General features: G+C 27.8%; 1 protein-coding gene and 1 pseudogene across 1 annotated transcript; both read left to right on the top strand.

Annotated features, from left to right (window-relative positions):
• The first annotated feature begins 4,919 nt into the window (after positions 1-4,919).
• Positions 4,920-8,303, top strand: LOC123208195 (UPF0481 protein At3g47200-like). Its single transcript, XM_044625582.1, has 2 exons — positions 4,920-6,351; positions 6,920-8,303. The coding sequence occupies exon 2, from the start codon at positions 6,924-6,926 to the stop codon at positions 8,205-8,207; it is 1,284 nt and encodes a 427-aa protein (XP_044481517.1). The 5' UTR covers positions 4,920-6,351; positions 6,920-6,923; the 3' UTR covers positions 8,208-8,303.
• Positions 8,304-10,987: 2,684 nt separating this feature from the next.
• LOC123207228 lies at positions 10,988-13,391 on the top strand (annotated as a pseudogene).

Genomic DNA, 13,391 nt, shown 5'->3' with positions numbered 1-13,391 from the left:
AGACAAAATTATTTACTTAATAAAAAAAACCACAAATAATAATAAATCTCTGCAAGCTTTGATATCTGAGAAGAAGGAAGCTCTCTGGAACTGGAAGGCCATCTCGACCCCTAAACTATTTAGATGCACAAACACTTTGTCTTATTCATAATAGTTAATTTGTGAAGTTTGTCTGAATTCTAAGATGAAAGATCAAGGCCAAAGGACTATTTCCCACCCAAGTTTTGGTGAAATGACAAATATATATTTGCGTTAAATAAAAAATTTAAATACTCATCAAAGTTTTAGTCTGTTAGGACATATCTACTAATTTTTTATTAGGATTAAGTAGTAAAGTTATCATTTTATCAATAATATTAAAATAATTAAAAATATATCACATTTTCTCTCTTTGATTTGAAAAACTAACCATTTTTTTCTAAAATTAAATTTTGAAAAATTCACTTTTCCCCCTTAGGATATCAAACCTAAAATTTGACTAATTCCTTTGGTGAACAGTGGCCTTACGGTGGATGAAGATATCGTTGTCATCCAAAGGACAATCTCTAGACAACGACTATCATCTAAGGATGATGCTTCATTGTTTAAACATGAGTGATGAGCGTCATTTAGATCTGGATGACGAGAATGAACGACACTTGCCGTCCAATAAAGTTCAAGGCGTCCAAGAAAAAACCTAGGGATTTGAAAAAAAAAAATCACTTTTTCAAAGTTGAGGTTTAAAGTGAATATGAATTTTCAAAATCTGAAAAAAAAAAAAGATAAAATTATATATTGTTTAATATTATCATTAAATAACAGTTTTATTCCTACAGTTAATCACAATTTTAACGAAAATTTAAGGATTGATAGGTGTTTAGATTTTTTTTCTGTCATAAGTGTAGTTTTTAGATTGAGTTCAAACTTGAGTTCAAAATAGCCTTTTGGCCAAAAATCAAATGCCAAATGGATGGCCTTTCTTGAAACTTGTTACAGGCCACATGCAACAGCTTTATATTATACGTATGAGCATATACAATTTTTTTGTGATATCCTATATTTTAAATCGTCCCCTAAAAAAATCATTTTAGGAAAAAATTGGAATTTTATCCCTAAAAGTAATTATTTTAGAATAAAATTAAAATTTCATCTATAAAATTATCATTTTAAGACGAAACTAAAATTACTTCAAAAAATGAATTCTAAGTTTTAGGGGACGAAATTTTCGTCTCTTAAAATAATCATTCTATGATGAAATTAAAATTTTATCATTAAAAATAATATTCTGAAACGAAATTAAAATTTCTTCTTTAAAAGTAGTATTTTGGGATAAAGTTAAAATTATTCATAAATATTTTATTGCTAAATTAAATATTTATTATAGTGACATATTTAAACTATCAAAATGTATGGTTTCATATTTTGTTTTGTCAAAATTATCAATTTAAACACTCTTAAATGATCTATTTTAAATGAAATACAGTATTGAAAATCTTATATTGGTTTATTTCATGGTAGAGGTTATTTTGTCTTATGCCTAATATCTTCTCTCAACCCATCCAAGAATCTTACAATTTCTTTAAATTAAATTTTAAATGCGCCTAAAAAGAAGCTTTTTTCCAGCCAACCCTTCATTTTTCATCAAGATTTGTCTCTCATGGATTCTTTAATGGGATTATGAAATTATTGGTTCAAACACCCAAATTTAAAGGCAAATGGTGGGAAAAACATGAGCATTCTCATATAATTAAAGTGAAAATTCAATCATATTTGTCAAACACCTACCGACTTAGAAATTGCAAAATTCTTATAAAGCAATTCAACGGTTTTATCTTTCTTGGTTGGAGCCCAGTCAAAAAAAAGAATTCAAACTTCAATTAAAAAATTTGTTGTCTTAATTAAAAAATATTTAAAATAAATCAAACCAAATTTTTTAAACTATACTTGAAAAAATAATTTGTAAAATTTTTTAAATAAATCAAATTAAAATTAAAAAAATATAATTTAATTTGATTTAGATTATAATTTGAATTATAATTATTAATATCTTATAATATATGATACAATATATGTTAAAAATAATAAATATCATAAGGTGTATCGAATTAATACGATACAATAAATGTATCATATAATATAATATATATCTTATCATATTACAATAAGAAAAGTATATATTATCAATATACTTTTGTAGAGAAAATGATGATGTAGTATAAGTGTATATAAAAATTTTTAAAATATTAAAGGTGTTTGTAATATTTTTCAAAATGATGATATATTTATTATGACTTTTTAATATTTAATCTTTTTATTAAAAAACGTATCGTATAAAATTATATATAATAATATAATAAATATATTATATAATGCAATATGGGGGAGATATAAAAAATTAATGATTTATTCGCCATTTAAACTTACTATTATATATTATTGTTGTCAAATTAAATTATTGTTGTTAGATGGCTCTACAAACTTACTATGATAATAATATATTAATGGATTGACAATTCATCTATGAGCTTCTCGAGAGTGTTGAATTAGCATTTTTGAATAGGCATTGTTATATAAAATCAAATACGGTAGATTCGATCTGATCTGACGTGTTTTGATATATTTTAAAAATTAAATTTAAAAAACATATAATTTTTTTAAAAATAAATTAAACTAAATCAAAATTATAATTTGATCTAATTTATATTATAATTTAAATTATAGTTATTAATATTTTACATTACATATAATATATATAAAAAATGATATATATCATAAGGTATATTAAATTAATATAATATAATATATATATTATACGATATAATATATATCTTATCATACAATATATGTTATCGATACAAATCAATACACTTCAAAAAAAAAAATATAGAGCAATATGAGTGTATATAAAAAAATTTTAAATGTTAAGAATATTTTTGATATTTATCAAAATAATAACTTGTCAAATATAATTTTATAATATTTAACTATTTTATTTATTAAAAAATTAATTAAAATTATTCATTAAAAAATTAATTAAAAATTAACTTTTTAATACCATACAATACGATATACAATAAAAAATTAAACTTTTAATATACAATTTAATTATTATAATTAGAATTTTTTAAAATCATTTTTTTTCTTTTATATTAAAATTATTTATTTACAAATATATATATAATTTAAAAAATTAATTAAATTATAATTTTTAAAATATAATATAAATATAAAAAATAAATATAAAATATCTCGATAATATATTTTAAAAAATAATAAAATAAATATAAAAATTGTACACCTTGTCAGCATGCATTTATTCTTTCTTAATTTAATTAGTCAAAGTGAAAGTGAATCAAGGATTTCGGCCACCCAGAGGAGTTGCGGTCAAATTAAATTATTATTGTTAGGTAGCTCTATAATGCATATAAATCTATTATTATAATAATATATTAATAGGTTGACAGTCCATCTTTGACCTTTGACCTCTGCGAGAGTGTTAAATTAACATTTTCGGATCAGGCGCTGTTATATAAAATCAAATATGGGGGGCTCGGTCTGATTTGATGTGTTTTGAGAGATTTTACAAATCAAATTAAAAAATATTTAAAATAAATCAAATTAAATTAAAAAAATAATTTAATTTGATTTATATTATAATTTAAGTTATAATTATTAATATTTTATAATATAATATATATAAAAAATGATTGAATTAATATAATATTATAAATATATTAGACGATATAATATATATCCTATTATATAATATATATTATTGATATAAATCAATATATTTTTTTTAGAGAAAATGATAATACAATATAAGTGTATATAAAAAATTTTTAAATGTTAAGAATATTTTTGATATTTATCAAAATAATAATGTGTTAAATATAATTTTCTAATATTTTATTATTTTATTTATTAAAAATTTAATTAATATTATTCATTAAAAAATTAATAAAAAATCAACTTTTTAATATCATACAATACGATATACGATAAAAAATTAGATTTTTAATATACAATTCGATTATTATAATTAGAATATTTTAAAATCATTATTTTTTAATATATTAAAATAATTTATTTATAAATATATATTTTTAAAAAATTAATTAAATTATAATTTTTTAAAATATAATATAAATATATAAAATACCTCTATAATACATTTAAAAAATATAAAAAAATGTACATCTAATTCTTATTAGAAAATTTTGTCAGCATGCATTTTTTTTTTAAATTTAATTGGTCAGAGTGACCGTGAGTCAAAGATTTCGACCACCCAGAAGAGTTGCATACAAACCTACTATGATAATAATATATTAATAGATTGACAGCATCTTTGAGATTTGCGAGAGCGTTGAATTAGTATTTTCAGACTGATGCTGTTTTATAAAATTAAATATGGTGGATTTGGTCTGATTTGACGTGTTTAGAGAGATTTTATAAATCAAATTAAAAAAAATTTAAAATTTCTTTTAAATAAATCAAACCATATTAAAAAACAAAATTTGATTTGATTTATATTATAATTTAAATTATAATTATTAATATTTTATAATGCGATATAATATATATAAAAAATTATATATATCATAAGATATATTAAATTAAATTAATATAATATAATAAATATATTATATGTAATAAGATGTATCTTATTATATAATATATATTATCAATATAAATCAATATATTTATTTTAAAAAAAATAATAATGTAATAGGGTGTTTATAAAATATTTTAAAATGCTTTGATCAGTGAATGGTTTAAAATCTAAAGACTGCAGTCATATTTTGTAGGCAACGCGTGGAACACAAGTGTTGAATTACGTACTAGTCTACTTTGATTTTCAGACTGGCACTTGTTATATAAGATCAAATATAAAGCCAGAAGAGAAAGCACATTATAGATATATATCGTACAAGGTGAGGCAGTGAGGTTGCATAAGTTTAAGTGACACAACTATAAAATCAAATATATTATGGTACGTGCTGAAATATAATCGAGAGCAAGGAAGAACTTTCTGGTGCAATCAATCACACAACAATTTCTTATTTTCCGAGGCCAAAAGATTCAGGTTCAATGTCACTTGTTTAGTTATTTTTATGATATATTCTTATCATTTATTCATTTTCATCCACACAAAATTAATCGAATGTTTATTTGATTTTAGGATTTTTATACTAATACACAAAATTATTTCGCAATTAAAAAACACCTGTTCGTTTTGAATACATGAATTGAAACTCTATTATGTTATAACTGGTTAAAAAATTTTTTGTCAAATATCTTAAAATAACTTTTTTTTTAACCTTTAAAAAATTGATAAAAAAAATTTATGAAGGATGATATTTACCGGAGGATTCCGGGAAACTTAGACTACGTCCAATTTCTTGCCACCTTTTCTGATTGAGTAGAACCAGTTTAATTAATGCTGATGTTAATTTAGTGTTTCTTTAATCCTTTGATTAGCATTTATTAAATTGGTAATTACGTAAGATATAGATATAGCATTAATATATTATGGCATTATTTATGTTAATTAAGGTCATAGTCTTTGTAAAGTGTATAGTAAACCCCAGTTCTTTTCTTTTCTCGTTCAATCAGCAATTTAAGAGGCTAAATGACAATTTCCACTTAAATTTGGATGAACTGACATTTTTTGTTTAAAGTTTGAAAAACCTATTTTTTAACCCATTAGTGAAGTCTCATAATATATTTTAATATATAATCGAATTAGTCGTTACAAACCCAATAGTACAGAATAATTACATTTTCATATTAGTTATTTGCTATTTTTCTTTTTCTTCTCCAACATCTTTTTCTTATTCTTTCTCATTTTTTGAGCACTATAAATCATTGGGGAAGATCTAATGAACTTAATTGGACATGTTTATAAACCATAGACAGTTGAACAAGATGTAATCGAGAACACAACTTATTGGATGTAAGATTCGAAAAGCGAAAGCAACTGATCCTATTTTTTAAAGTTCATAAATTGTTATCACATTCTACTAATAAACAATGAGACTGCACGTCTATTCATAAACATTATTTCTCTGAAGAGTGTTTAACCCACATTATGCTTGGGTTTGTAATTATGTAGCATTAATGGATTATCTTATCAATATTGAAGAAGATGTGCATTCGCTTGTTAGAAATCGAATTATTTTCCTTTGTATGGGGGACACTGCTTCAGTAGGAAATACGTTTAACAAACTTTATCAAAACGTACATAGTATACAAAAACAAAGAGAAGAACTGCGACGTGTCAGTGGGCTGTGGCTGTGAGTTGTGACATTTGAGAGAGAAGGATTCTACACACTGATATCACACTTGTATCTCTTGGAGTGTGAAATTCAGGTGCACATATTTTTCTTTATCACTTATTCTTCTTCTTTGTTTTAGCTTAATTTATGTTATAGTTTGATCAATATTAGTTCGCTTAAATTATTTACCTCTTCAGCTGATGTATATTTGAAGCAAGAAATAAACAAATATCTTATTTAAGTAAACACGTGTGTATGAAAAAAACTGCAAAAAGTAATATAGAGGATACAAATTAAGATACTAAACTCAATTCAATATTTTTAAATCTAGTCAAAGTGTCGTCTTTAGGTCAATGACTGTGTCAATTCATTTTGATAATTTTAATGAGTTTCAACTATGATTAAAATCAGATTTATCACTGGTTCTTTATTAGATTTGCCGATTCCATTTTGATTATGATAAGTAGCATAATTGAGTTTTCAATAAATAATTATGACAATTTTCACTTTTATAGGGTTTTGTATTTACTGCAAAATATGAGACACTTATCATTCTTTTTCTTGTTTACTTTATTTTCATTTGCCCAATTATCTTGTTACTTTTTTCGGTAAATCAAATTAAAGAATTACCTCATGCTGTTGTTATCTACCTTTGGCTTTAGAGCAATGAACTCGAAGATTACTGCAGCCTTTGAGAATGGAGATCTGATCAAAGAGTTGCTAATTGACATTAAAGACTTGAAGCCCGAGTCGAATCCTGATCGGCGCTGTATTTTCAGGGTGCCTAAAAAGATTCGTAGTGTAAAAGAAGAACTCTACACTCCTGAGTTAATTTCAATTGGTCCTCTTCACCATGGCAAACCAAAATTAGCTGATATGGAAAAGAAGAAGAAACAGTATATGAAAAGCTTTCTTGAACGAACAACAATAAAGGAAATAGATAAAATTTTAAGCTTCATCAAGGATAATGAAAAACAGATTCGTGATTGTTATGCAGAAGTATCTACATTTAAGAGTCATGAGTTTGTTAGGATGATTTTTTATGATTCTATCTTCATCATGGAAATCTTCTTAAGAGAGAGGTTTCAAGAAAGAATTGATATAGATATATACTCACTAAGCTCTAGTTTATGGATCGACCTGCAATTATTTGAAAATCAACTTCCATATTTTATCCTTGAGCAAATATACAAGTTGGCTTTCGATGGCACCGACTTACCTACTTTCATGGACCTTTCTGTTAATTTCTTTAGCTCTTTTATAGGTGTAAAATTTAGTAGAATAACGCCCGAGGTGGAAGTTAAACATTTCACAGATTTGAGTAGAATTAGTCTACTTGAAGCCTACCCAAGATCAGAGTCAGCCGAAAAAAGGGTTTATGATTTACCTTGTGCAATAAAGTTACATGAGTCAGGAATAAAATTCAAGGGTATTATTAAAGAAGAACAGAGCTTACTTGATATAAAATTTGAAAAGCGAAAACGGTTGATCCCATTTTTTGAAGTCCATGAATTGAAGATACCACAGCTAGTTGTAGCTGACGAGACTGAACTTCTACTCAGAAACATTATTGCTTTGGAGCAGTGCATTTACCCAAATGATGCTCTGGTTTGCAATTATGTTGAACTGATGGATTTTCTTATCAATACTATAGAAGACGTGGATTTGCTTGTTGGAAATCAGATTATTTCCAATCATATGGGGGACAATGCTTCAGTGGCAAATATGTTTAACAGACTTTGTTCAAATGTACTTATACGCCCATCAGCTTACCACAACTTATGCAATGAGCTCAAAGAACACTACAACAGTCCCTGGTACAGAGCCAAGGCAACTTTGAAAAGAGTATATTTCAGCAATCCATGGAGAGGCACAGCAACTGTCGCAGCAATAATACTCTTGTTTCTTACTGTCGTACAAACCGTATGTTCTATTTGGCAAGTTGTGTAATTTTAATTGATAATTGTATTAGATCCAATATCTACTTGTATTATTGTAATATTCAGTGTGAAGCTCCTTGTTTTAATAAGAATATGTGTTTGTATACTTTCTAGTTCAATATTTCTCCCCTTTCCCTCCTGGCGAGTGACAATAATAATATTAAAAGATGAGTACTTGAATGTTCTTCTTCTATATATGAAACCAGACCACCAAGGCACGAGCAAAGTTGTACTGATAAACAATAAAAATAGTAATAACAGAAGGACTTCCAGTTTAAATATACTCTTCAACTACTTTTGCGTTTGCATGTATATATATATATATATGTGTGTTGATTGAATAACTATATGTGAATTGAAGCCGTAAAAAGGCTAGGCGAAGGGACGAACAGAAAAAATTCATTTAACTTTATGATTGCCAGCCAACACGAGTGAAAGACACAAACTAGGTAGTACGGAAACGGAAACGTAGAAACGTGGAAACGTGAAAACGAAAATGTGAAAAAGTATTTTCTTAAAAAAGTAGGAAACGTAAACGTGGAGAAACGTGTAAATGTAAGAAATATGAGGTTTTTTTTATAAATATGAAATTTTTATAAAAAATACAATAACTTATATTTTAATTAAAAAAATACAACAATTGATTTTTTCTAACCAATTTAAAATAACATATAACAAAATAATTTTATACCAAAAATAAATTATAAATTCAAGTTCTTGAAACATGTATGTATAAATTAAATCAATACTTATATATTCATATTTTAAAATAAAAAATAAATATGTATATAAATCAATATATTTTATCAAAATATATTGAATGTTGTCCTATTTTCAAAGAGAATGAATGTTTTCAGCGATAATCTCGAGGACAAGCAGAAAGAAAATTTTGTTTCAAAGATGTTTTTTTATATTCTTTCATTTTTACCAATTCCTATGACATTCATTCTTTTTGAAAAACATACATTGTTCCATAATTAGCTTTTTTATGCTTTCTTGGTGAGTTTCTCTGCTAATATCCAGTATTATATATGCTGCCAAAATTTACATTTTTTTTGCTGGAACAAATTAATTTATTGAGACACCCAGTAGAAGAAAAAGACGCCCAGGACAGCAAAGAAGAGAAGAAGACGCCCAGCAGATTGACAGCAAAGAAGAGAAGACGCCCAGAAGACTATTACGCACAAGAAACTATTTTTGTTATTTACTTTCAACATCCTTTCAAGAATCCATTTATGATACACTTTCAGAATCTTGGTATGCATAGCAAACTCTTTCTATTAAAAAAACACGTTTCCCTTTTATCTAAAATTACCGATCACTCACCTCATTATTTATAAATAGGTTTATTCTTTCAATAAATTATGTATACAAACAATGATATATTATTACGTGATTAAATAGTTTTAAATCAAAGATAAAACTATATCAAATCATATAACGATATATTATTATTTGTATACAAAGTTATACACATAACACTGCTTTCTTTCTTTTTATTTATCATCACATTTCAACTCTAATTCATGTCTTTTTTATTTGTTAGAACTCATGAGTTTGATAAATTTTTAAAACCATAACTTAAGTTTGAGTCATATCTGTTCATTTCAGGTTTGATCGAAATGAACGAATAATTGCCAGCTTAGCTCCAATATAATCTTACAAATTACATTACGGAATGTGAATATAGGTTTGGTCTCTCTTATTAGACAGACTTCTCAGCTTGGGCTCAGGTTTTTTGATGCAGTTATAATTGTTTGACCCATAGGATGTGGATGCCTTCCAACCTATCATGGCCCGTGGGCCTTTTTTCTTTCTGTGAAGAAACTCAGTCCAGGTTGTCTCTGAGTCCGATTTGTTGCCATCTTATCTTATTGAGTGAAACCAGTTTATTTAATGTTAATGTTAATTTAGTCTTTCTTTAATCCTTTAGTTAGTGTTATTAAATAGGTAATTATGAAGGCCGAGGAGGAACCGAAGCACGTGGCGAGTTGTACTATATAGGCATGCTGATGGTGGTATCTTTTCTTTGTCGTCAATTAGCAATTTTAAAATGCTAAAGAACAATTCCCCCTGAACTTTAATAAAAAGATTCTGTTAACTAAAAGTTTGACAAATCAAGTTCTCACCCATTTATAAGAGTTAGATGTTAATTTTAATAGTTAAAATAATATTTTTATTATATAATATAATTAATATCACTTAAACCTATAATTGGTATAAACAAAATATAGTTCACTTTAACTATTTTATATATTTTTTTATTTCTCCTTCTTTTATCAATTTTCTATTATTGAAAAACACCCAAAAATATGAATATTCTTAAGGTTTGTGTATACAATGAATTATCTCAAAATTCATGAAAGGGTAAGATCCAAACATATTAGAGCTCTTCAATGGTAAATTTAAGTAAAAACAACATATCCACCAACAACTAATTGAGCACGACATAAGGGTGGCAGCAATTGGAAACGAATAGTCTTGCTAATTGCTTAATAATTTTTAGTTTTTCATTTATTAACCAATTGTGTATAAAAATCTATAATTTTTTTGGATAAACTATAATTTAACTTTAGTAAAGACAGAAACCATTTTTGTTTTACCAACTTTATAAAAAATTTTATCATATTTTATTAATAAATTTAATAAATAATTGAAAAAATGAAAATTTCAAACTTAAAATGAGAAATTGTTGTACATCAAAATTTGGGTGGGAATAGGTAATCCGCCATTTTAAAATGGGAATATATGTGCATAAGCCGAGGAGGAATAAAAAGCATGTGACAAACGCGTTGTTTGCGCACGGCTGCCTGTTTCACATTGCTTTAGTCTTTGTATGCAGAGAGATGCCAGAAGCAACAAATCCTTGTGAGCTTTCATCATATTAGAGAGGAAGATCTGAAGAAACTGCTGGTCTCAACCACACCATTATTTCTTCATCTCCTGCCCAAATATTCAGGTTCTTATATAGTCGCTTATGTTCTCTCTGATTTCCATGTGATAATTGGTTGCTAGAAACCTCGTTTTATTTATTTTTCTTCACCAAGAGGTTCAGATTGGATGAAATAGATTCCTTTTTTTTTTCTATGTTTAATTGTTCAATAGGGATGGAGAGAGGGGGCAAGGCCGTCACTTGACCCTAAGTTTTAACAGTTTTCTTTAATATATATGTCAAATACATTATCCATTTGTATTTCACTATCCTTGGCTCCGTCCTTGATGTTCAATATGGATTACAGTCGATCTTAATCCTAGTCTTCTTTGTTTTTAGGAATATGGGTTTGAAGATGAGTACTGGTACAGCTCCCATTAAAGATGAGGACCAGAGCAAGGACTTGCTAATTGATATAACTGCAGAGCAGTATTTAGATCCTGAGCTTGCTGTTGAGTGTTATATTTGCAGGGTTCCTAAATGCATCCGTAGAATAAACGAAGAAGCCTACTCTCCTCGATTAGTTTCAATAGGTCCTCTTCACCGGGGCAAAGAAGAACTAGCTTTTATGGAAAGACAGAAAGCCAGATACAAGGAAAGTTTTCTTCAGCGAATAACGAAAGAGAAATGGAACGAACTTCTAAGCTTCATCAAAAACAACGAACAACGAATTCGAAATTGTTATGAAGATATAATTAAAATGGAGAGTCATGAGTTTACAACAATGGTTGAACACGACGCTGTCTTCATTCTCGAGCTCTTCATCAGAAGCTACCGTAACGATGGAAGTGATGACTTTTTGTTAAAGATACCAAAAACTAGATTTGCTCTAAGGATGGACCTGCAACTACTCGAAAATCAACTTCCATTCTTTGTCCTGGAGGAGCTATACAGTTTAGCTTTCGAAACCCCAAATTTCCGGGAACTTTGTCATAAATTCTTATATTTATCCAATACCTTACCAGCTGAGATTGTGGTTAAACATTTCACCGACTTGAGAAGAAGCACCCTTTTTAAAAACTTCCCCGGAGAAAGAATTTAGAGCAGGGATTCATTTCAGATTTGCCTTGTGCAGTGAAGTTGCGCGAGTCGGGGGTGAAGTTTAAGGGCATTGCAGGAACATCGTTGCTTGACATAAGATTTGAGAAGCGAAAGCGGCTGATTCCATGGTTTGAAGTTCATGAACTGCAAATACCTCATTTGGTTGTGGCTGATTATGGAACTGAACGTTTGCTTCGAAACATAATGGCTTTGGAGCAGTGTCACTACCCATCGGATACTCGAGTTTGCAATTACGTGAGGCTGATGGATTATCTGATTAATACTGAAAAAGATGCGGATTTGCTTGTTAGAAAAGGGATTATTAGGAATCGTATGGGGGACAATATTTCTGTAGTGAATCTGTTCAACAGACTTAGCTTGGAAATTCATAGAAGTAAGTCGTGTTATTATAAGACTGGCATGGAATTGAAGGCACACTACAATAATCCTTGGAACCATACAAAGGCAACGTTAAAAAGTGTCTACTTTAAGAACCTTTGGCGAGGCACAGCCACTGTTACAGGAGCCGGATTCTCGTTGCATAAGCTCATGCAATTCATGTCTTATATGAAGTAAACTATGTAATTGATTTTAATTGGTAGTTTATAAACCGACCAATATCTGTGGGTGTAATGTTATCATTTATGTTTGAAAAAGCCATCTTCTTTCTCTTGTCAGTGACTACTGTGTCTTTTGTTATCGGGACAATGAATTTGGAAATGAGTGGCTCCATTAAGGATATGGATCTTTCATACAACTTTATTTTCAGATCATTTTCGTGGTCATCGCAGAGTTTCTGGTAGAGTTACTGGCAGCAGGGGAAATCAGTATGTTTTTTATGAGTAACGTTGGACAATCTGGTTACTGACAAGGATTTAGTGAAAATATCCGCAAAGGAAGCTGAATTAAAGCCCATGATAAAACAAAAGATGAGGAACATACGTTCTCAACTACCGGGATTCGTATAAAAGGCAAGAAAGGAGTCACAATCACTCCCATGTAACTTTCAGCCAGGTGTTTAACATTTTTATTAACATTTTTTTAAATGCCAACAATTATTGGAATTGGCGACCAATTAGCCTATAAGTCCTTGCGTTGGCGTATACGGGGTGCAAGGGGCAGAGCCTTCAAACTTGTAACATGTTTTTATTATAATTTTGTATTAGATGGAGTGTTCTAAGTTGGCGTTTAATAATACTTCTCTCTGTAATTGTACTGCAA

Source organism: Mangifera indica, chromosome 2 (genome assembly GCF_011075055.1).
Source record: "Mangifera indica cultivar Alphonso chromosome 2, CATAS_Mindica_2.1, whole genome shotgun sequence".
NCBI classification, from domain to species: domain Eukaryota; kingdom Viridiplantae; phylum Streptophyta; class Magnoliopsida; order Sapindales; family Anacardiaceae; genus Mangifera; species Mangifera indica.
Note: the sequence above shows the minus strand (reverse complement) of the source record. Positions and strands in the feature narration are given on the sequence as shown.

Coding starts and splice junctions, on each gene's coding strand:
- LOC123208195 (XM_044625582.1), top strand. CDS start 6,924: ATGAACTCGAAGATTACTGCAGCCTTTGAGAATGGAGATCTGATCAAA.